This window comes from Scatophagus argus, chromosome 3, assembly GCF_020382885.2.
Source record: "Scatophagus argus isolate fScaArg1 chromosome 3, fScaArg1.pri, whole genome shotgun sequence".
Taxonomy (NCBI): Eukaryota; Metazoa; Chordata; class Actinopteri; family Scatophagidae; genus Scatophagus; species Scatophagus argus.
The window spans coordinates 14,000,017-14,025,830 of NC_058495.1; the positions used below are offsets into that span (position 1 = coordinate 14,000,017).

The window sequence follows — 25,814 nt, forward strand, 5'->3', positions numbered from 1 at the left end:
GTGACCTTTCACATGAAAAGAGAGGAGAATTAAAGCAGCAGAAAGATGGATGACTCAGCCGATTGAGTCTAGTCTATTTATGTGGAATTAAATACTGGACTGCATGTGTACTTTGATGCATCGTTTTTTTTTTTTTCTATTAACACGTACGCACATATTTACACATACACACAAAGTTATCAGGGCAGCTGCAAGTATACTGTATGACCAGGCTTCTTACTGTTGTGCAACCAGGGTTTTTGACTTTCATAACGCATTTATGATGGTGCCATCTTGCATGAACACCTGCCTGGCTATGTACTGTAGTTTTCTGTTAAATAGAAACACAACAAAAGTTAAGGCACCACTCAGTTTACATCTGACATTTTATTCTAATCTCATAATCTCACTCATAATCTCATTTGCCTTTTTGAATGTGTGATACACTAGTAAGCCAATAAATGCTCTATCTTGTGATGCACTTGTTTTTGTTGCGTAGTGGCTTCTCAACTGTTTGATGTTCTGTAGAAGTCAGAAAATACAGCAATTTTCTCTCTAATGTTACTGTGAAGAAAATATGGCTCAATGTCAAAAGTGACCTAGTGAACCATGGGTATAATTTCTAATAAAGTTGGCTGCTTTTTAAATTCTCTTTGAAGGAAATATGATGCACAACCTTCAGTACTCTCTCTGACTCACTTGTGAACCATTACACAAACCTTTTCACAGAAAAGTAGTTTGTATTACATCGTGACACATTATTATTTTCTCAACCAGCCAAACTGTTCTCGTATCGCAGCTGTAGTACGACTGATGAATCACAAGATTTGCAGCTATAGATTGTATTTACCATAACCTTGCCTCAGCTTGTAATCACTTATACTTGAGAATTTTTCTAATTTTCTGAGAACAACTGAGTAAACAGATTAGAGTAATAGGAAATGCGACATGACAGAACCAGTGGTTAAAGAAAGTGTGAACCCCAGACAAACCACTGCATCAGCGGAAATGGAATCACCCTCAGGACTCAGCAATTGCCAATTAAAATGCCGCCTTGGGCTAGTAAACGTAGAAACTCACTCGCAAGTGGTATAAAAGAATTTAACACATTTTTTCCATGGTTGACGAATGAAGTACCTTAGGAGTGTGGCATCTCGCTTCCTTCTTATCTCACAGTTGCACATGTGCAGTACTGATTGGGCAAAAAAATGGTGGCAGGTAAAGACATGAGGTGAATATATCAATTATCCTGGAAACTTGAGCGGTGTTAGAGGATGTGGGCTAAACTCCAACTTTGTATTGTGCAGTTTGCCACACTTGAGGAATATATGTAATGTTACTATATTTTTAACTCTATAGGGTCATGACAATGTCTCACAAACTAGACCATTGTTGAGTTTTATATTTCAGTTTTCCCAAATGTTTGTAATAATGTTCAAACTGAAAACAATGGTTGTTTAAAGACAAAACTCCCACATGAGTTAGAGTGGAAAATTGACTTTGTTTGGGTAAGGGAGGAGAAAAAAATCACCTTCCACTTCTGTAAGGTCTCCAGTTAGTTCCCAGTATCGATAAAGACACAAATACATCTTTGTGGTATAAATTATTCATTTGCAGTCATGCAGTGCATATATATTTTCATTCAAACTTACAACAACAGCAAACAAACAACAACAGAGAAAATATAGTGAAAAAAGGTGTGAATCAGCAGAAACTTGTTAATTGGCAACCCAGGTGTTCATATCAGGACATGAAACTGAATGACAGCTGAGTTCAGTCTGCCCCAGCTCCTGCCTTAAAGCACTCATAAAACTCTCAGTCCTGTTTGGAAGTCAGCAGTGGACCACATGTTGAAACTCAGCGTTTTTGCTGGTATGTTTTATCTTTCTGTTTCACTGTCAGATTGAAGAGAAAATCCATGTAAGGAATGTGACATCCTTGTAACTTTTATAAGTTCACAAAGTAAGTTGCACCTTGTAACAACAGGTTACTGGCATTGCTTAAAATTCTCTTCACCACCGCCACCAGGTGTGCTTTCCAGGTGTGCTTTCACATTTGTTGGATCATTCGTTGTGGCATTTATAACAGCACTCTAAGACTGGGTTATGTTGTGCATCTTGCATCTTGAGATTTTCACTTCAACATTTAATGAAATATGAACACTTTAACTTCTAAAGCACTGTGTCTTTATGCCCCCGCTTGACCTTCAGACAGGCAACTTTAGCAGTTTGATTTGTTTCCTGTAGATGGTGGCAGATGGAGCAGGAGGTTAGCATACTGAGTCATTGCAAAGGGGCCTTTTTCTATTTCTTCTTTCTTCTCTTTCTCTTTGACACCAGCTTCCCCTTAAGCAGTGAGCTGTCAGAGTTTTTATCCCCTTTATCCTTAAGGGTGAGGGGAAGTTAAGAGAGCTGTAACAGTGAATAAAATGCTTGTTTTCAAATAAAGCATCAGCGTCAGAGAGACTTTGTGAGTGAAACATTTCAATAGAACTGGGCAAGGAAGTGAAAGAGCAGCACTTGCATTTAACCTGTTAACCACTGTGGAGGTGTCCTTTAGCAAGACACTTTACCCTTGACTTCTCCAGAACTGCTCAGTGGACATTCGATCAGACTGTGGTCATACTGGGCAGCTTCCTGTGTGAGTGTGGAGCAGGACATTTCATGCTCAGTGAATCTACCCTGAATAAATAAGGGTCAAAAGAGGAGAAAGAAGTCAACAGCTACATGCACTCAGCAAAGAGACCTTATCTCCACCCTTCTCTTTAAGCCGTCTCCTGGATGAAGCCTGTCGCCAGGCTGCGTTGCGAAGGAAATGTTTTCATCGTCCAGAGTCAACTGTGAGGCTTTGCTCCCAGTGTGACCCTGTTAATGAATTAATCTGCTTTGTCTGGTCATCTTTGACCCAATGTTTGATGACAGTCTTGTGCCATGTCGGCTTCAGTGAACTGTAATTGGCATTATGTGGAAAGACCCAGATAGCTTCGGGTTTCAGCTCTCTGGTTACTATGGCGATTATCATCAGAGCAGAGTGTGTTTTGAAAGCAAACAGGTCTGTTTTGGCACTATAACCAGCTGGAAGGATGTCACTGACAGCAATGAAGGTGACAGTGTGTGCCTGCATGACTGTTACTAACAGAAAATGTCTGACTAGGGTCCTATTTTTCTAGGTTTGGCCATACTTCTAATGGTTTGTGATAAGTGAAACTGTGGCATAAGTTATAGTGTTAAAAATATGATGATGACTTAGTTTTCATAGTAGTTTCAGCAGACAGATTCCAATACTAACATTGTCATTTACCAGCTTTCCTTAAGACCTGCATTTCCATTACTACCACTTGGAAGGAACAGCAGTACAACAGTACAAATGAACATTTACTGTATGCTATGGCTGGGCTAAATAGATGCTAATCAAACGATTTCAGCTGATTATGTTTTTAAGCTTGTTAATTTCAGTTTCATCTTTGTCCATTGAGTCTTAGTTACTATTCAGTCCCACTCACCAAAGCACCTCCAGTCTCTGCGGCCCAGGAGCCCTTGGTCGGTGCTGTGGATGGGACAGTGAGGGCGACTACAGGGTGATGACTATAGACAGAAAGAAGTGGCTTTATTAGAGCCAACAACATCAGTGAAGTGATTCCCTCTAATATCTAGCTAGCCACAAACCCTATGCCACACAAAATAGACACTGATAGGCACTGATAGAACAGAAAGAAACTTGTTTGTGCTTGTTGGCAAGTAGCTCATGGGTCACATATGATGAACTTTCCCTGGTCAAACACACGTGAGCTTGAGAAATCCTCTTTCCTAACATTGTTTTATTTTTCAGTGAGAAAGAGTGCATGCATTAACAAAGTGTATTTGGTTTCATAAGTGTTCAGTGCCATTTTGAAACTGGATTCACTTCACAGAGCATTTGTCTGCCTATCTGTCTGTCTATACTTTCTCTCAACGAGTCTCTGTCACTCTCTGTTTCGGAGTCTTGGGCCATCCTTCTGGTCAGCTGCAGAGAGAGGAACCTGAGAGGAAGTGGAATAAACAAAAAGAAAGCAAGCCCAACAAAGCTCCAACGAGGCTTTGGTAGACATTCTGGTTCAGGGGCAGTGTGTGGACACAAAGAGCTCTCTGTAAGAGTGGTAGTGCTCCGTATTCCTGTGGAGTACTCAGTCACACACTTGGGCACTCATTACAATCACACACACAGAAACGTTACATAGAGATAAACTTGATTTCAGCCTACACATGTTTTTAGCAAATCATTCCTTATCTTTTGCTGGAAAAGTATCAAAGACAACTTAAGAATGAAGAATTCCTTTATTTATCCCACAGTGGGGACATTTGCGTTGTCACAGCAGCACAAGGACAGCAATAGGGTGTAAAGAGTTGAGTAAAGTGTACAAAATAAAAAACTATACAAAGTAGGTACTAAAAAATAACAACTAGATTGAACTGAATTCCTTTCCAAGGAAGAAAAACTACACAAAGGAAATACATGATATAAAGTGCTATGCTGTTCATTTGGAAATGTCAGTATTAAAGAAATTCCCAGCCCTAATATATACCCAGGAAAGTCAATATTGAACTTTAATTTGCCAGCATGTCAGTACCATCACCGTCAATAGTTTTTCTCAAGTGTTATTGGAATTAAATCTTTAGACAATCTGATGACTGCGGCTTTTGGTCCTTTTTCGACTAATTCTAATCTGATTCTGATCTGCCTGCTGCAGCCTCCGTCAGTACTTGCACCATAATGCCACCGAAAACATTATTAACACAGACGACCTGTCTTGAATCTCAGAGGTAACTTAACTGACCGAATTATGTGCTGAGCTCCCAGAGTCTGTAGTGGTGAGACTTGCCAAAGTAGTTTGTGCTGGACAGACATCATGTCATACCCTATACTTTCTAAAATTTGGCCCACTTTGTGCTGCACCAGAGAGGAACTACTGTTTACTTTTTTATCCTTCCAGCAGGGTTCAGTGAAGTGTGCATAGCCTTTTTCTCTGCTCATGTATTGGGTTTATTGTCTAAAATACAAGACAACTGGTCTGAATGGTGTCTCATGGAAGCAATGTGGTACCAACAGTGCCTGCTGCATGGTTCGAAAACAAAATTAAAGAGCAAGTTTTTTTCTTCCTTGATGTTATCCTTTGTAGTACTAACATATTACAATTCAAAATGCACCAGAAGTACACGTGTGTTTAGATAAGATTCTGCTGTGTGAAATCATTGAGACCTTACGTGTCTTGAACTTGTTGCTAAAGGACAGTCTGTCCCTACTTGTGGGGCAGCAATACCTAACTTGATTGGACCACAATATAGCTTAGTGGAAAGAACTGCTTTGAATTCTCAATTACAGCAATTATAAAACAGAGAGAAGGCTATTAAGTGGAAAAATGCACAGGAGTTTGGGCCAACATTGTAAAGCAGTATATAAAGTACATTTTTCGTAATAACTGCATGATCAGGAAAATATAAGCTGAGGAAATGGGTTTACAGTCAAGGCAGTTTGGGGAGAAGGGATTACATCATTGCAGTATGAACCACAACTATGTAGCTAATGAACAAATCAGATCAACTTGATCTACATATTTGTCATAGTAGAAATCTCCCGGTGATGAGTATTGTTTAAAGAAAATCTTGTTGGCTTGACGCTGAAACTCTGGTGCATGGACCTTGCAATTAACTTTTATTATGAAGTTGTTGTTGTTGTTTTTTTCTTTACTTCTTTGTTTTTGCGGAGCTTGTTTATTAAAAACGTTCTGTTGACCCAGGATTTGGGAGCAACTGTGTTGGGATTAATAACATGTCTTTCCTGCATTGCAAACAAAGATAAATACAGCTTGTCAAAGAGCATAGGCAGAAGAGAGGTGCAACTATCTATCAGCTACTAGGTTTGAATGATTGGAAGAGCACAGCGCCTTTAATGAATCTGCAGAGGAGAGAAACTAGTTGGGGGCCTGTATAGACTGTGTCACCAGCAGCCCTCCCTGCTCTTTTGTCCTGTCTTTTATGGTGTCATGCAGTGTCTTTATTGTGGACAGCTGACAGGTAATGGAACAACTGACTAGTGGGGACGACTCAAGGTTGTTTGTGGAACTGTGATGTGGTTAGCTGTCAAGATTCTTCCTGTTGTTGTGATTCGCTGCAGGTTGGACACCCTCCAAGGGTTGTGAGCAGTAAGGTTCCTTGAAGTTCATGTAACATCTTTGCATGCATGTATGGTTCCAGTGCAAGGCTCAACACAGCACAGTACAGGCCATCTCTATCCTATGCAGGCACAAATTGTTAGTAAAAATTCACCCAAAACCAGTATAGTGTCATCTGCAAATGTGAACATTCTGGTGGTGTATTTTATTATTAAGCTTTAAGTAAGGAGACTTGGGTCTTATTAATGCAATTTCTGTTTGACAAATGTTGAATTAATTTCGGTTGTGAAATTCCGGTCGTGTAGTGATATACCAGCGTAGCACATCATAGTCAGCACAAAACTGATGCAACACAATAAATGTACGGATAAATGTGGACCTCTGCCAAGTGGATACACTTTCTGATGAGGGTAATGGGTACATTATTTAGCCTGAGTCAGAAATTTGTCCAGCAGATTCAAAATCAGATCTGTGTGGAAGTTGAGAGCAGTAACCTATTATTCGCCTTCATGATCTGACATTTCAACTTCAGTCCTTTCATTTAGTGAAAGATGTCACCAAGGCAGGTTTCAGCTTGTGCACTCTGACGAAAATGTGTGAACCGTTGAGAAACCTCCCATTTCACCCCTCCTTTTTTCATTTCCTGTGCTTTTTTTTTCAGCTATCAAGTTCATGTTGCTATAGCAACACAGAGATGGAATAAACTTCCTGTATGTTTCCGGTGGTTAATTGCAGCGTCTTTGGCTCCTTTTTTCCCCCCCTTTGCAATCTCCTGCACATTCCAGATGAGATGATTTCACACTATTCATCATTTCATGTAAATGATTCTAATGTACACAGTCCATTATTAGTTTGCTTGATGAGAAAAATGCTTTTTCAGAACCTTGTTTTAAATGTGTGTCTGTCAGGAGTATTTAGTTGTGCATTTCCTGCACAAATTTAACCTTTCAAGACTTGACTCACAGCAGGGCAAGAAACACACTCAGAGTGTTTTACAGCCTAGCCTCATTTAGCTAGTGTTTGTATCATGCAGCACAGCAGTTGGGGAATGTCAGTGCTTTTTTAAACACTCTTACAGTTTATCTGTAGAATATCTGTATTAAATATTATGCAATAAATCATTGTCATTGTATTTTTTGCCATATAGGCCAGCCTTAGTGTCAGTTTTTAAAGACGATTTTTACCGTGGTCAATTCCAAATTGAGTAGTACAAAGATAACACTAAAAGAAAAGCAGAAAATTTCAGGAAGGTGCACAAGTTCTCACAAACAAATCATCTTGGCTATTGGGCTTTGTTTTTATCACACATAGTATAATGAAAATGGTAATTACAGTACATGTAAAATTAAAGGTAAATATTTCTATGATTGCTTTATTTCTTATTTAGCTTTAAATTTAATGCTGAAAGAACACAGGTTTTATCTGCAAGTTAAAATTGGATTCATAGAATCTCTTTCAAACTTGAATTGAAATGCTGAGCGGTGATGTTAGCTCTGGCCATGTCAGGTGCACTGGTCTGGTCAGGCCTTTCATGTCTGCAGGCTTCAAGGCCAGGACAGCCTCTGATTTTTAGGGCTGTGCGAAGGCCAGTTGTCTCGGGCAGCCTTGGTCGCTTCGTCTGCTCTTTGATCGATGGCCTTTCAGTTTGGAGTAATTATCTGGGGCCAGACTGGAAGGCTGGTGACTTTGTGAACTGCCATGTCCACACAAAGGTCCATAAACCTGAAAATTCTGATTACATGTATAAATTACTCTCATCACAGCAGGTGCAAGTAAAAGATTATTTTAAATGGTTAACTGCTCTAACTGAAAACTGTCGCACCAAGTTTTAACTGTTTTTTTCAACTCCTCACTTTTAGTTCTTAATTGCTTTTCAAAACAGGCCAACATTTTAAATAAAATATGTTTCTGTTTCTGTATAGAAGTATAAACAGGGATTTGATTGCAGCTCATAAATGTCCCTTGTAGCACAAAGATGGTTGAATAATTCACTGCATTATGGTCATAAAATTGTCTGACAGGATATTATTAAATGACCATACTGATATTTTGAAATAACACAAAGAGAGCTGGAGGCAACAGAAAATTGTGCCTAACATTGTTGGTGCACTACACCTGATTGTCAGTAAGAAAGCGCTAATCATGTTCGAAAAGTTTTGACATTCACAGATTTAAAAATGATGAAGAGCAGAGAAGCTTGCAAAGCTATGGACAGTGTGGATGGATGGCCAAAACAGAGAAAAAATGGTGCTGTCTTCATGTGGACATGGTGTGTGCACTGATATGCACTGAATCTGAGCAGTCCAGTTTTCACAGTCTTGAGATGCATCTGAAGCAGAACAACTTGGCTGTGCACAGGGCAAACGTAGCCTTTTTTTTCTTGTTTAATCCTTATTCTCTTGTATTTTTAAGTTTGACCAAAAAAATAATTACTTTACTGCCATGTATGATAAAGAAAAACAGCAAGCAATTCTTCACATTTAAGAAGTGAGAAAGGACACATTTCAGTTTTACTTAAAAATTCAGTTATCAATTAGTTTCCAAAAAATAATAATGTTGATCAGCTAATTGATCAATCTATGCAGCTCTACTCTGCTTGACCTCCAGGCTCTCACCTTGAACATGGTCATGGATTAAAATATTCAAAAAGCTTTTCATTTTGCTGTTGCCTCACTGTCTGGCTTCTGTTACTGAGCATGTTTTTATCCAAATGTTCATACCATGCTCTTCCACAGCGTATTGCTTATATTTTAATGCACCATTCTATAATTCATCAAACCATTTTCCTCTGTCCTCCGTCAGCCTCCCTTCCGTCTGTGTGCCTGTGCACATGTGATGTGTATGTGCATGTCTAAGTACAAAGGGTAGTACAGGAGTGTGTGTGTGTGTGTGTGTCTGTGGGTAGGGGTGGGGGGCTGGTAATGGATGCATGTATAATGCATGAGCAGTACATTTGCAGTCACTCCTTGCCCATGATGCAGCAGATACCTTCAGTGATCACCACACTCCCGTTTGCCTTCATCTGTGCCAGCTGATGGCTACTATAATGTGCAGAAGTGAAGGATCATTAGAGCATATCCAGGCTGAGAAGTTTTTTCTCATCAGTTCACAAGCCTCATCGTTGGGAGCTCCGAAGCTGTCGTGACTGTGGACTTCCAATTCCAGTGAGAGATGCTAAACTCCCAGTTTTGTTTTCGCTGCTTGAAGTGAGACTGAAGCTCAAATACTGGTTGTGTGGAGAGGCTCCTACTGTGAGCGTAATGTGAGTGTGGGATGACTTTCTGGGTGACAGCACAGTGCAGTTGAGGCAGGACACATCAGTATGTCCCACTGTTTTACCTTAATAATGTGTTCCATAGTTCTCTCTCTTAATGCATCAAAATCCAAGACATAAAACCTAACTTAAATCACAAAATTGAACCACAGGGCTGCTGCAAGCAGATCTTTATATGCTCACTGTGAATTCTTGTTTGTTTTCCAGAGTTGTCACAGAAGGAAGAAGGAGCTAAATGATTTAATGGGGCCAAATGCCAGGCAAGGGGCCTGAAATATGCCAGCTATTAAAGATATTTGTCAGAGCTGTTGTTCAGCTGTGATCAGCGGCTGACACACATGATGGGGTTTTGTTTGCAGTTGTGGATGACGATGAGGCTTTTGATACGTCTTAGTTGTTTATGTCAAATGCAAACAGTAAGTAAATGTTAAAGTAAATATTAGCCTTTGCATTGTGACAAACACCCTGCTTCTATACCGCTGCGTTGCTTCAGATGAAGGGTAAAATGGCTGTAGTTGGTGTGTGCATGTGTGTTTGTGTATGCATAGGGATTGTCTTTCATTACCCTTGATGTTGTCCCAGGTCTTTGTCTCTAGCTGGGGCAGCAGCAGCAGCAGTGTCAGAGGTCGTGTAACACAATCCTAAACCCTGACCTCAGCAGATGCTGGCAAGATGTAAGCTCTGATTAAATTATACAGAAGTCAAAGCAGAGGATGAGCTGAGGATGCTGGCATCAAGACGCACAGACATCATGGCCTCCAACTGATGAATAGTGCTAGTAAATCTTGGTGCTTGACTTCAGTCAGATGTGTGTTTGTACAGGCCTTTTTTTAAATTTGCTAACATCAAATTAAAGTACACGCAGCTATCAGCTATGGCACAGCTGTGCGTGGGAAATGCACAGAGGGAGCAAACTAAATATAAATTTTCTGTCTCTTTTAAAATTAGATTTTAGTTTCCATTTTGACAAGGCTGTCGATCCCTCAAAAATGTCTAATTAGATCATCTCACCAAAGTCTAAAATAAAACCACCTCAAACAGCAGTGATGTCAAATGCTTTTAATTGATGAGCATTTTCTTCATTGAGGCGTGTTTGTCCCGCAGTGCAGCTGGTTAAGTCCATGGGTTAGATGGTCGAAATTTTGGCACGTTTTCACAGAATAACAGCTACTGCAGTATGTTAATCATCACAGGAAAACAGGAATAGGCTTGTTTATTTGCTTTGTAGTAGCGCCATGGCCGAGGAAGCCTGTGGCGCGTTACAAAAAGCTCACAGGGATGCAGACATTCAGCACCCTTCTGCTTGACGCTCCTTCATTCCTGCAAACAGTTCGAAAATCAACATCAATTATGAATTCATTCCATCTGGTGGGGCTGTGATTACTGCTCCTGGCACTGTAGCTGGTCTGATAGCCTCTCCTTCTCACTGCTCTGTCAAATGGGTTCACTACTAGAATTCAGAGCTGATGAAATGAGGCAGGAGAGACACTTGGGCCAAAACCTCACCTACTTTCCTCATTGGCACGTTTAAGGAGCATGTTTGAGTAATTTTTAATAATTATTGGCTGAGTCAGTTTGGTGATAGAAAATGTTTCTGGATTCGATTTTGATACACTTGTCTACTCCTTGGGAGGTTGTGGGCTTCAAGGTTGTAGGAATCAGTGGCAGTTAAAAAGTGTGATGGGCGATTCTGGCGGAAGACAGTTGATTGTTGAGTCTCATTCCCAGGTCATGAGTGTTTGACAACTTGCGAATGAGACTCAACAATAAACTTTCTTTCTCCAGAATTGCTCGCCCTACCTTTTAAAGGGACGGACTGGACAATTATTTTGGCACCCTCACAGTGGGACCTAACTTAAGTGTCTCATCAGGGTCTCTAAGGGCCCCCTCTCTCTTTCTTCCTCCTCTTGTCTCCTCTTTCCGCTTTTCACTTTCCTCAGTCAATCCTGTCTGCTGTTTGCTACAATTAATGGTTTGCTGTGCCACTCATGTCAGTCCTCCCATCTGCGAACCACTCCCACCTGTGCTTTTCTCGACTCTTGCTGACTTTTGCCATACTTCTGTTCTCCAAAGGGCTCTCAACCTTCACGTATTCCTTCTCACCTCTATGGTCTCAGCAGGCTCCTTCCCTAGACCAGGAAAGCATGTGGTTTCAAGATAACCTGCTCCACAAACATTTTTCATCTATCCAATTTGTGAAATATATAATTTTCCTAATTAATTTAACAGATCCAGAGAGATCAGGGAAAAGATGTTGCTTGGGGAGTTGAAAAAGTCATAGAGAAATCGGTGAATAGGGAAAGACATAGAGGGTATGTCAGAGGTTAAAAACTAACCCTGGATATGTTTTTGCTGTGTCACATTTCTCCCTCATCAAAACTGCTGACACCTGACGCTATGCTGCTGACGGTCCTCCCATCCGAATCTTGTTTTGCTAAAGAATGCGGACTGAAAAGTTAGGAAAATTTGATTTACTTTATGTTTGACTTAAAAAATAAGATGCACAGTTAGAGTGTGTCATGTAATGTGAGTCCAGACTAGCTTTTTGATCAGCTAGCAAGGTCTGGAAAGACACGATGGCACCTGCGGAGAACTGTAGAGGTTACTATCAGGGATGTGTCGGTCTATCACACAAACAGCCGTTGTTTCCTTCTTTGTGTTTTGCTCTCCACGTCCCCTCGGTGTCGTTCAGAGTCGCTCAGTGCCGAAGCTGACAGGATTCTGAGTTCCTGCGAGTTCCGTTATCAACCGAACGCTTCCAAGACACATTTTGACATGATACCTCAGTGTTATTACCCTTTTTTTCCTTTGCTTTATCTCTCTTGGTATCCCTCTACGTTTCAGTCATCCGTAATGTGACGGACAGAGGATGTCTGAACTTCATCCTTTTTGTTTTTTTCCAAGGAAGACAGAGTATTGCTTGTAGGAGTTTGTATATCTTACCTCTACAGCTGTTCAAGACGTGTATTGCCTGCTATGCAGATATTCACTGCAGTTAACACAGAGAATGCCTACTTGAAATTTGTATTGATTTTTGTCAAATTTCTCACCAAAGTGAGTAATTACATCTTTTTGTTTATTTCAGTGTACCTGTATTACCAGTACCGGTATTTCTCTGGCTAATAAAAGGCTGTCTCCTCCATTCTTTCACCCTGCTCTCCACTGCTGATTTTCAGTTATGCATTATTTAAACTCCTGTGACTCAAGCCTTCATTTGGTGACTGTAACGACTGATTGATTATGATCAGAGCATTACTAATGGCAGGCCAAGAGGGCTTTTACATACTGCATAAAGTATGATGCAGATTAACAGTTTGTGTGAACTCACATTAACTTGTGAGTTCACACAAACTGGTCCTTGCAGTAATTACATAATTGTTTTTGCCTTTCCATTGAGGAAAAATATGCAGTTAGTGTTTTAGGATCCATAATAAATCATTAATAATTCACTGTTTCTGCCATTTGGTTTGAAGTAATTTCCATCCTTGCGAAGGATGGTCATCAAATGCACAAAATGAAGTGAGTCAATTTTTTTTTTCCACCTTAATTAGTCTTGCCTCACATTCACTAAATACACACAGAGGAAGTAGATTTGGTTCAGAACCCTCTCTGCTTTGGCAGCAGTTGTCTGTTATCTGTCCAGACTTGCTCTTTGCCCAAGGCATGGTAGCCATCTGTTGGAGGAGACTGAAACTCTCCGTCCGTCTTTCAAACAGACAGATATGTCCGTGTGTGTGTATGCGCGCACACGTGCATTTTCGAGTGTACACATGTTCATGCAAGCTGCCTCCATGTCCTCCTTGATTGAATCCAAGAATAGGAAGTGGCACATGTGTCTCTCTGAGGGCCTCTGGTCTCGAGTCCGGATTGGCACATATCTCAACACACAGCCGAGAAGAAGAACAGGCGGCATCGTGCATTCCTCACGGCTGGTGTGTGGGTGGCTGAAGACAGTTGGAGGAAGAGTTTGAGAAATGATGGAAATTTAAGTTAATTAAAGAATTAAAGGAGAAGAGGCCATGGGGAGATGGCACAATGATTAAGGCTATTTACTTGCATATACGATAGTGTTTTAGAAAGTTCATTGTAGTGAGACTGTCTTTTCTCACTGGATTCGTCTGTTGGCTAAATTTCCAGCTCAGCACTTTGGTTGTTTTTTTACCCCTCTCTAGTCTTGTCCTTTTCCTTTCTACTGCTGTTTCCTTGAATTCCCATTGCAACTTTTATCACTTTAAATTGCTCGTTGGCAATAGCACGAGATGCCTCCTCATTTCCCCCTACGTGTATTAAGTGTGTATGTTAGTGGGGAGATTGTGAGGTTTCAATTTGTTTGAGTCTCAGTGTGCCTCAGGCTGCTGAGAGTGAGAAAAGAGGCTGTGTGAAGTCTCGCGTCAGTGAGAAGCCATGTCTAACAGTAAGACAAGCCTTGCCTGCACTGTGACCAATATTTACCAGCATGCTAAGGAAGCAGGAAAAATAGTATTAAAGTCAGCTAAAGTGGATATTGATTTGAAGCCTTGTGACATCGAATCTTTGACTTCATTGTCTTTAAAGACGGTGCATGCTTGATATTCATGGGTTAGCCCATCACCGAGGGGTCAGATATAGATTTATTCAACAGATCTGCCCTGAAGTGGGGCACAGGAAGGATCTGAGAGCCATCCCATAATAGATTTAGAGGAAGAAATTAGTGCTTGTGTTTTGTTCTTTCTTTTTTTGTTTCAACTTTCTTGTGATTTGTTAATTAACTACATCTACATTCACACTGGTGGATTAATAATCAGTCAAATAATTGTCTCATTAAAGCGTATGACCCTCAGTTTTCACACATTGGAGCCAATGCTCCTCAGTAATTACACAAAGGCAGTCTATTTTGAACAGTTTGAGGACTACATGAACATAGCTGGGGAGTAGTTTCCAATAACCTGCTCTTACAGAATGTGGACGCAGTATCATCAACACCTACAATATGTGGTTTAAGACAATACAGGACAATTGCCCGACAAGGTAAACTGCCTCAGTGAAATATTTAATGTTCAGTTGGATTATATTGTTACACTGGTGTTATTGGGTTGTTAGTGTTTACTATGTCCCCACTCTGATGGAGGCATTTGTACCTCTCATTAGGTCAAACTGTTCCTGAGCACAAGTCTAAATTTGAAAGAAAAAGCTAAATGAAAAAAAATCATCTTTTTATCCTCTCATTGTGTCTATATTATATTTAACATTAAAACATGTCACACATTTAAATTAAATTTCTCTTTAAAACACTTTCCCATTGAGGAAAACCCTCAATCACCAATAGGGCTTCTAAGGTACACACTCTGATATTGTTGTATTGAACCAACCCTCCTCTCATAACATTATTAGTGACCTGTGAGTGGATTTGGTGCTACCTTTGAGTATATAAAAGCCCTCTCGTGGTTTTGATATTATAACAAAACCATGGAGTGCTTCACAAAGAGTGAGATGGAATTCCATCACTAATCAAGATGATGCTCTCAAACTGTCTTAGGTGCTTATTGTGCTGAAATCCTTTCACAGTTAGCATACATTCCTCTCATCAGCAGTGAGATCTGAGCTTTCTTCTTGCTAGTAACCATAAAACTATTTGCTTTGGCCTGCAAAGGCAGCCGTCACGCTGAGTGAGAGGAGGCGGAGCAGAGTGAGTAACTTGTGTGAGCTAATAGTGCTGATTGGAAAGGTCCAGGCTTAAACATCAACAGCAGCCCTGTGTTCTCAGCTAGCAGTGGCCCACACTGCTGCCTTTGTGCCTTTGCTCCCAGTCCCACTAGGATGGGTCACACTTGCTTCAAACACATGCACATTTATTCACACGCAGAGTGAAACAGTACCACGGGAGGTAGACCTATGAGACAGTTAACAGTTTTAATCTCGGTGACACCCTTGCTGTAGGATGCTGATGCAACACACAGGCACTGCAGGAAAATTAAGACATAAGTTGATTATTTAAAGCTGTTGATCCTCAGTCTTGACACACAACAGTAGGAAGTATTCTTTATTCTCTTTTCCTTTTATGCCTGGACTTGTCAGTTTCATCATGCTTCACTGAATAATGAAACTCCAGAGACAGTAGGAGCATGCCAGAAATTCTCACAGTAGAGCTGGCTGGCACACATCTTCCTCTCATCGAGTTTCATCACTGGTCAAATGTGGGAGTCGATAGAGATTTGTCACAGCTTTAAGATCCTGTTTCTGCAAAGGAAAACTGAATTTCCTTAACAAGATGTTGGTTTCACAGTTAAACAGACAAAATGAGTATAAAGTGGAATAGGCTTGTTGAGTAGCCGAGCACTCATTAGATGTTCAGGTGGGCTTTGCTTCACTTTTGTGACACAGACAATTTTGGTTTTAATCAGCTCCAAAGGCCACTGATAACGGTGTGTAATATGACTCACTCAGCATGTCTGTGTTTGTGTGGTGACGTTCTGCAAGCAGTGAGGCATTCAAACACTAGTTGGTGCCTGTGGCTCTAATGTTCACACTTATTAGGTATCCTGCTGGACTTTTAGATTATTCAACTTATCACCAATGCTGGATAATTGTATCCAAAACACCTGTCTCTACAATGGCAGCAGGCGAATTTCCCCTGGTATAATAACGATAATTGTATTTATCCCCAGGTGGCCTGAGATGAGCTACCTGCTAATCTTTACCAAAGGTACCCAATTACAGGTGTATTCATTTGAGTCCTAATGAAGTACCCAGTGGGTCTCATGTGTCTGTAAATACAAACAAAAGTAATTTCCTTTATCAGCTCTCTAACAATTAAATTAAAGAAACCAGGTTCCCCTGGGGCAACAACACACTTTGTTTTTAATATCTTACCTGGCCCAAAAGGATAATGTGTTCTCTCCTTTTTGTTTTTGTTTTTCTTTTTTTTACAGTTAGCCACCTGAGATTTAATTAAAGCTGTTTTGTTGTATTTGCCAACATAATGTGCATTGGGAATGCATCCAAAAAGGACATAGCTCACTTCACATGACTGTGTCACCGTTAATGACACCCCCTACCTGTGGTATCATGGGGTCAGTCCTAGGCTCTGTCCCGCTGTAGCAGGACCCCTGATATTCCTGTGGACTCTCTGGCAGAGGTTCTGCTGGCACCGATCCCTGTGTTGGTTCTGCCTGTCTGCCAGTCACAGTGTAACCCACTGGTAATCAGGCAATTTCCTGAGTCTTGCTGCGAGATTTACAAATTCCCTGCTGCTCTTCTCCTAGTGCTACATGTCTTCATGCCAGTGCCCCTTGTCTTCATATGCACACACAAAATGTAAGCATACACACACACATATACACACATTTCCCTTCTTTTCCCTATTTTCTGCATCGTTTTCTAGTATAATAATAAAGAGGGTGGAGGACTTACCACAGACGCACAGAGGATAACTAATTTTGTTCAAATAAAATTGGAGCCAGAACTGGCAGCCGTGTTTTTCCCCTGTCTGCCTTTTTTCCCTCATCATTTTCTACCATGAGTCAAAGACAACCACAACTGTTGTCCATGTTGCCCAGTTGCTAGGCAGTGGACAGTATTTATTTTCCTGCAAACTCAACTTTTCTTCATCGCCTGCTCGGCACAGACAGTCCGATTCCTCTGCCTTTGCCTTGGTCAAACAGTGTGAGTGTGTCTTTCATTTCATCTTCATGTGAGTTCAGTTTGATATTACAAGGGTTGACCTAGAGTTTAGTTATATTTTAGGTTAGTTCAAGCTAATGTCAGTTTTTAAGTGTTCATTTTATTATGACCTGTTTGTGCTGAAAAAAGTTAAAACAAAGCCAAGTTTAATACTTGGTTTGTTCTCCTTTGGAAGAAGCTCTGCTTGTTCAGCACTGACTCATAATTTTTTTCCAAACAGTTTTTCGAAAGTACTAGCATCAATACGACCTGTGGAAAGTGTGTGTGTGTTCATTCAGCAGCAGTCCTGAGCCTAGCTCCAAAGGGAGATATGGTGATAATGCAGCATTAGAGACAGATCAGACAAAAGTGTGTTGTGTAATAGCAACAGGATCAGTGTTGTCAGTCCTGCTGGCATCAGGCCTCGAGTTCCTGCCACAGCTTTTCCCCACAGAGGCACGAGAAACATATGCTTGAGAGTAATTGCCACTTGCATCACATTAGTGACCATGACAAAAGCCTGCCCTGCGACCCCTCAGCAGTCCCAGCTCTCCTACTAAATGTGTGTGTGTGTGTGTGTGTGTGTGTGTTTCATGATTAAGGTTTTATTAGAAGAAACTAAGTGTGCACAGTCCTGCAGGAATTCTGCAAACCATCTTACTACTAACATTGTACAGTTGTAGCTAGTCTTTTACCACCAGCTGTCAAAATGAAATATTAAAATGAAAAATGAAACACTGCAGTGCAAGACGTGTGTGTGTGTGTGTGTGTGTATAAAGTCCATTATGTTTTCACTTTTCTTTTGTTTTCACTTTTTTAGAGTGAGTCCTATCTGTTAAGGTCCTGTATATGAGAAACAGCAGTCACATCATTTGATTTGATGCTTAAAAACTGAGAATACACAAAATCTGCCAGGAGGTCAGGTATATTTCTATTGTACAGTGAAGAGAGCTGCTAATTATTGGTTGCTTGAAGCACCAGTAGAACCCATACAAAGTATGCTCTGACAGTTTGGCTCCAGACTTGCATATTTGTGGCTGAGCCACAGAAGCTCCAGCGACAAACCCGGTCATGTTTGTCTTGCTGCGTGGCTCTGTCCCACATGGGTGCAAAATTATAAATTATTAGTTTCCTTCATTAGAACTTGAACCCTGAGGTTTTTCTGGTGGTTACAATTACACAGAGTAAGAGTGTGGAGTTTTAAGAGAAGGCTTTAAACCAATATCGTGGTTTTAACCAGTTTAAATAGACTGAAGCTAGTCTGTAGTGATACATATATATACATGGCTACATATTCCATCTGTGTTCTTACAAAATAACTGCACACTGCCCATTTCCACTCAGTCAGTCTGCATCTTCGCTCCCTGTTTCGTCAACAGGGAATCTGTTTACAGTTTTAGAATTCACACTCAAGGTATGCAGTAAGCCAGAGAGATAATTTAGTTTTTTGCTTTTCCTCCTGCTTAACAATATGGCCCACAGACTGTACAGCAGATGGATCAGTGCTTCATCACACTGTGATTTGCAATTTGCTTTGTGGGCCGAGTGGGGACTTCAGAACCACGAGGTTGATGTAAAATGAAAAATGTCATCTTTGTATGTGTGTTTCAACCGAAAATCACTTTTACACTATTGTCCCTGTACACTCAGACCTCGCACAGTCACGCACTTTTTGGTATTGTTATATTTTTGGCCATGTATTCACACAGTACACAGCCTTACACAACTTATGACTGTCAAAACCTGTCTGCTATTTGTTGAAACTGTCTTTATTTCAAGGCAAACACCTCGTTCTGCTCTATTAGCCAGTCTGAGCTCATATACCACGGAGGAGTAGGAGCTGACAGCTGTCTGTGGAAAGTATCTTGGCCCATTCCTACCCAGGGGCCTCACTGTGTTTGTGCGTGCTGCGTAGTAGTGTATTTTGAGGGTCATCCCAGAAAGTCTTCACCCCAGGCGAGTACGAGTGGAAAGTGCACTGACAGGCACCCCTGGGCATGTGTGTGTGTAGTGTTAGATTCCTTGTGGCAGATGAGCTCTCTCTGGTCGCTTCAGGCTGTTAGAATAAACATAGCAGTGGATAAGAAAAGACCATATCCTGTCAGTGCAAGACGTTTCCATTAAAATGTTAACCATGATAAAGTGACTTGTCTTGAACTAAGAAGAGCGGAATAGGTTGGCAGGTGGTTTTTGTTCCCTTAGAGGCTGACCGTGGTCAGGATCTGCTGTGAAATTAAGAACACTCTTGTATTACCATTCGAGTTCAGGCTAGAGATAGAACTGACTGACTTATAACTAAAAGAGGAGAATCCCTGTAGGTCTACAGTAAGAGACAGCAGAGCTGAGATGTGTTGCACAGCTGAAGCCAAGGCTGGGAGGTAAAGGGAGGGAAGCAAGACAAGGGTCCAGATGTGAGACAGCCTCGCTGGCTGCCTGTTTACATTTCTCAGCTAACGGGAGTGTATTTTTAACCTCTGCCTGTTTTTGTTCCCTCTGCAGGTGCTGGAGAGTCAGGGAAGAGCACCATTGTGAAGCAGATGAAGTGAGTGACTGCTCATTGTTTTGCTTTTCCTCCCATCATTGCTGACAAATAGAACATTTTAACAGTTCAAGCACATGTATTAGGAATATGTAAATACAGGTGTTTTTCCAACATTTATTTATTTATCATCAGTTTGCACTGCATAAATAGGAGTTTTAAGAATTATAAGAGCACATTCATTTGGGGATATCTATGCATGTATGCAGCACAAACTAAACTGTATACACTAGGCTGAGGAAGAAAAGTTGTTTCAGACGCAGTTCCAAACAGAGCAGGGATGCTGTGTAAAAGGTGAATAAAAACAAATTGCAATCATTTGCAAACTGTTTACCACCAACAGTTTTACAAAGCGTTCCAGAGTCCATGTAGTCATATCCTTCATGCGTTTCACAAAGTTGTTAACTTCGCCCCATCCTGGCTTGTGAAAGATGGAGCCAATGAACATGTTTCCTTGTGGGATGCTCCAATCTTTCCCAGTCTTTTGTTGCTCCTGCCCCAACCTGTTTGAAAAATGTTTCTGGTATCCAAGTCAGAATAAGCATATATGCACAAAAATAAAACATCAAATTGATGAGGTAAATGTATACTGTAGGTAGACTGTAACTGACATAACACGCACATGACTGTCGTATGTCTTTTAAGTTTTGATTGACTTTCTTTTGCTTAAGTCATCTCAATGTGCAGCAGCTGTGACCCAGCAATAATAAAGCAAGACACGCATCATCTACTCTACAAGGCATAGGTTTGATTTGTGACGTGTGGGTCCGAGCTTCTTTAGCCACAAAAAGTAATACCTGCTTATTCCTGCAGATTTTATTGATGGTCAGTTATAGCCTTGAGGAGAAGATTGAATAAAAAGATAATTTTATTCTGGTTGTTTTTTATATTTATAGCATGTAAATGTATACTGTAGGTAGACTGTAACTGACATAACACGCACATGACTGTCATATGTCTTTTAAGTTTTGATTGACTTTCTTTTGCTTAAGTCATCTCAATGTGCGCTCTTTGTCTGCAGTAGTTTACTGGCTTCCTGATGCAGCCAACTCCTAATATTTGCACAATAGTGGATGGAAACACTAATTTGCATTTTATTTTGATGATTTGCTTGGATAAAATTAACTTTGGATAAGTGACAGCACAAGAACACAGCACTACACTCATGTCAGAAAAAAAAATCAGCACGGTTTTTAAAATGTGCAGTACATAAGCAATAATGTAAAGGATGTGCACGGAGTTTTTCTCTTTAATTGATAATCCAGACCGAGACCAGACAGGAAATCTGAGGGAGGCAGAATATAGCAGTCCAAATGTGGGGGGTTTTATCTCAGCATCGGAAGCTTGCATACAGATAACCACCTCTGATAAATGCAATCTTCTACTCGCTGATATGATGAGTAATGTATAGAGTTTAACCCAGTTAGCCTGGCAGTCCTTGGCTCTGATCCAACAGGCTTTAAGTAGGCCATTAACAAGCCATGGAGAAACAATTGTTAAGCAGTTGATTGCAACAAGAGTCCAATCAGTGCACAGAATCTTTATACATCTGTACTGCACTCTGTGCTACATGTGTATTCATCAAGATGGCATTCATAACAAATCTGAAGGAAGAAATTTTCCATGCTTTTGCTGAATTATGGTTCAGTTTGCTTCATCTTCATGATGCTGAGCGAAAATAGTCAAACACACAGATACATTTGAGAGTTTCCAGAGGCAGTGAGTCATGTCACCATGTAAGCTTGATTTTCTGGTAGCCTCACAATGAGAAGATGCAGAGAGAGCCTTTAAACCTGCTTTGGGAGGAGGGAGTTTCCAGTTTGTCAGTCAGAAGGCTTAAAGTGTATATGCAGGTGATATGACCAACGACAGCTGGCAAAACAACAAATTTTGTTAGAATTTGTTTAGAAATGGTCTTCAGAGATATGAGAAAAGACGGTGTTTGTTCTCTTGTATATTCGAGACTCTGATTGCTGTGTATTGAAACCTAAATGTTTCCTAGCTGTGAAATATTCCTCTTGTCAATCCCTCCGAAGCCGTGCTGACTTGTCCTGAAAACGAGGGTTGAGGAGATGGTGCTAATTGTGCTTATCCATGACTAATGCATGTGAGTGAAAACGTTCTTAGTGTTCCTGTTTAGAGTTGCTGCTCCAACTGACTGAAGCAAATTGGCGAATCTGTCGGATATGCGGGTCTCTAACATGCACATCACTGAACACCTACGCACTTGATGCTTTTGTGTGTGATTTGTCATTAACAAAAGCACAAAAATACATGTCTCCAGGGAACAAAATTTAATTTTCGTTATGCATTTTAGATTTTCGCAATATGTTTTTAATCCACTTACGTAGTTGTTTAAAAGAAAAATCTATATCAAGTCTTTTGTCTGACGTTAAAGTGAAAAAGGAACAACACTAGAAGTAGAGAATAAATTTAACTGACTCAAATTTAATCCCTCGGTCCCAGGCTAGAATCTAGACAAATAATAGATATTTTGTATAGGATTTTCATATTCATGTTTCTGGCTAAGGGTTAATTATACTTAAAACTGCAGTACTAATGATGGATTTTTATTTAATCTAGCTTTGAATTTCTGAAGAAAAGTTCAGAGAAAAATTCCTCTGGTTGACACTAATTGTGCTTGCAATGTGACAAATGTGACAGTCACAAGATATGACAGCATTAATGATGGGATTTCAGTTTAATCCAGTTTTAGATTTGTATTGAAGATGGCTCCATGGTTGACACTACTTGTGCAAGTTAATTTTAACGCAGCAGTCATGAAATATTTAAATGAGGTGGAAGCAGCTCACGAAGCCCGTACAATATAATAAGCATTGCCAGGTTTCCATTTCACTTTGTCCGCTTCAGTTCAAAGTGCATCTCAGAAGTGCTCAACAGATTAGAATCAAATCTGACAGACGTGAGGACAAGAGCAGACTTTTACTTCACACATCTCTTTCATGGGGCAGGAACGTAGGAGAGGGATGGGGAGATCAAAAGCTGCAAGCAAACTCCTGCACACTGTAGTAGTTGCAAGTTAGACCACATGTGGGAGTTTTCTTGCAACTTTAGAAAGTTAGACCAGTAAGGAAATTATATGTTTTAGTTGTGGATGGCGCATACAGAATATTGCCGTACAGAACGTGGCCAAATGGTTGCCACATGAGTATCAGTCTCTTTGAGTACAGCTCTAAAATTTCTTTTATTGTTCCAAAAATCTGCGTGATTTATGTGCTGCTATGTGTTAATGCAAATCCAGTTTTAGACACAATTACTAACACTTCTCTGTTATTAAAAGAAATTGTTAAGGATGGGGCTGTGGGGAAGCTATGAGCTCTGTGAGTGCTTCCCACTGTAGTTACAGATGTGTTAACAATTGAGTTATATATTGAAAGAGACTCCCTGCATACATTCATCTAAGTAAATCTGCATTTAATCAAGCTGTTCTAGTGTACAAAGCACAGGTCTCTCCAGTTTAAAGGGCAAAGTAATACCACGTTACCGGTATAATTTTTAATTAATAAACTTACTATTTAAATAGTGCTAAAATATAATAAAATAAAGTTTGCTTTACAGTCAAGTCAGTCAGAAATAATTTTATGAAATTAGTGAAAGTATTGTTGGACTGAGGGGAAACACCATGGATTTGTAGTCCTCTTGGCTGTGACTCAGTGCTTCACAGTGGATCCACTTGCATTTTAATGAGGTCCCATTCAGCACGTCTCATAAGCAATGAGCACCCTGGCTGTGCAGCTCTGGTCTCTGGGCTGTGACAGGCCAGGGGAGATGGTTCTGTTTGGTTTCCAGCCCAGCAGCTTCTGTCTCAGCCTCATGCTTTTTTTTCTTTCTTTTTTTTCAACCACATGCCTCTTTCTCTGTGTCGCTTTCAACAGCTCCAAAAGCAAGTAAATATTTGTTTTAGTGTTCTCTAACTGAGAGGTACAAAAATGGCTGGATTTTCCCAGTACTGCAACCCAGCAGTGATTTGTCATCACACACATGCGGGACAAGAACATCATTGAGGAATCTCAGAAAAATACTGATTTACCATGTAATATAATATATATAATATAATCTTGTGTCTTTATAGTAATTAATAAATAATTTAATAATAAAATAATTGACGTTTTCAGAACAGGAGGAAATTATTTTTTAAATGATAAATTATTATTCCTGTAGATTTTATTGATGGTCAGTTGTAGCCTTGAGGAGAAGATTGAATAAAAAGATGATTTTATTCTGGTTGTTTTTTATATTTATAGCATTAGTATTTAGGTTATTGGGCTCACACCGGGACCAGGGAAACTAATTTCGTCCCACCTCATGTTTCTACATGTGTGAAACGACAATAAAGCTCCTTGAATCCTTGAAATGATTTGGTTTTTACCTTTGGAATATAGTCGTCCCATCAAGTTAGCAGGGCATCAAAGCCTGAAAGAAATCTTTTACATCATTGTATGTAAATGTGTAATCAGATCAAATAACATAAATGACGCAAATGAATTACATGTGTCTCATTTTTTCTTGCTCTTTCCCCTCATCCTTTGCCTGTCTGTTTTCAGGATCATTCACGAGGATGGATACTCAGAAGATGAGTGTAAGCAGTACAGGGCAGTTGTCTACAGCAACACAATCCAGTCCATTATGGCCATCATCAAAGCCATGGCCAACCTTAAGATCGACTATGAGGAATCTGCTAGAACGGTAGGTGTCTGAGAATAAAAATGTGCCTTCTGCAGTGATGCGATGTGTGAAAAAGCATCTCCAATCAGTGTGCCTGTTTTTACATTACAGTACTCTGTCCTATGGGTCAGGTATCAGTATATCAGCCTCATAAACAAATATAACACACAAAAAAATGGCATATCCATGCTATTTGAAAGGTGTTTTTTTGCCTTCGGAGGCACCATGTTTTTGTGGTTGTCTGTTCTTCTGTCACATTCCTGTGAACACAATGTCTCAAGAAGACCTTGAGGGAATTTCTTCAAATGTGGCACAAAAAGATGAACAAACTGAACCATTTTAATCCTGGTTCGATGGTTTGGTTTTGATGCTATTGAACTTCAGTTGATTGTCATTGCACCATGTGACGAAGCTCTCTGTCAGTCGCCACATCTACCATATGAATGTGGGCAAACATAGATGGAAACTGTGTGACTGTGAGTGACTGGCGTGCGGAGAGGCTGTTAAAGGTAGTGACAAGACCTTCTGGAAACCTGTCTAAGTATAGTGTAATACAGCTGCCCTTGGTAATATCATTACTGCTCCTCATCGCCAAAGCCTCTGCTCTGCTCTGCCTCCATCCTAACCACCCATATCTGATCTTGAGGACTTGAAACTGCTGAAATTGTGCAACTCAACAAGCGCAGTGTGCCAGTTTCCACATGGAAATCAACTGTGTGTAGCAGATGCTTAAGGTGGACTCCTGCAGTGCTGTATATATTTTCCCTCCCTGTTTGTGTGTGTGTGTGCTGTTAAGGGAAACAGTAAATAGCTGAATTTCAGAGGAACACCACCCAGGGACATGATAAGATCACAGAAGTAAAATTCAGGCATCATGAGAGCAGAAAATGATTGTCTCGTATATGTTATTCATATATTCTGTTGTCACAGATCATTTGAAAGATACTATAGTTTGAGTGGATGAAGAAATCTGTCAACTCCTACATCAAAGTTAAACACTTCAAACTTATCTAGATGTTTAGACCCATTTTTTCTCTGGCTGTTAACTTAGATCCATGTTTCTAATTTTGTATGAACTACATAAGGAAATTTGACCACATGCTCTCAACTGTGGTGAACTGGAATAAGTAGTAAAGCAGTAGGGTGTCGTGTGGCATTTTAATTAAACACATACTATACATTGCAGACAGGTAAATTCAGACTTTTTGCAACCCTGACAATCTTTACTTTGCAGTTTCTGCATGTCCCTGGTACTGTGGCTCTTTCCAAATGTCATTCTCCCTGGTGGTCTTCATTATAGAGGAGTTGGATGAACATGGTTTTATGTAAAAAGAGATTTTTCACTGCCTGGTACATGCTAGGATGGCAGGTTCTGTTGTGGGCAGATCAGTGTTTCATAAATGACACACACACTGCAGTGGCCTACAGAGAACTTTGAGTATCCTGGAATAGTTCAGAGATTTCAATTGAAAGGACAATATCTGTTTCGGAATAAGAAGGAACGGCATCACCATTCAACAATATTCCTAAGTTAGCATGTGACTGAATCT

At 40.2% G+C, this 25,814-nt stretch overlaps 1 protein-coding gene and 1 long non-coding RNA gene across 2 annotated transcripts in view; both read left to right on the forward strand.

The window, feature by feature from the left end:
* LOC124056432 (guanine nucleotide-binding protein G(i) subunit alpha-2-like) overlaps nucleotides 1–25,814 on the forward strand; it is a 52,747-nt gene that overhangs the window by 17,988 nt on the left and 8,945 nt on the right. Inside the window, exons 2-3 of the mRNA XM_046383853.1 lie at nucleotides 19,539–19,581; nucleotides 24,144–24,285. Of these exons, the coding sequence (XP_046239809.1) occupies nucleotides 19,539–19,581; nucleotides 24,144–24,285 (185 nt within the window). The remainder of the gene's footprint in view (nucleotides 1–19,538; nucleotides 19,582–24,143; nucleotides 24,286–25,814) is intronic.
* Nucleotides 20,262–24,034, forward strand: LOC124056433. Its single transcript, XR_006842976.1, has 3 exons — nucleotides 20,262–20,337; nucleotides 22,068–22,074; nucleotides 23,761–24,034. It is a non-coding gene; the product is annotated as an uncharacterized LOC124056433 (long non-coding RNA).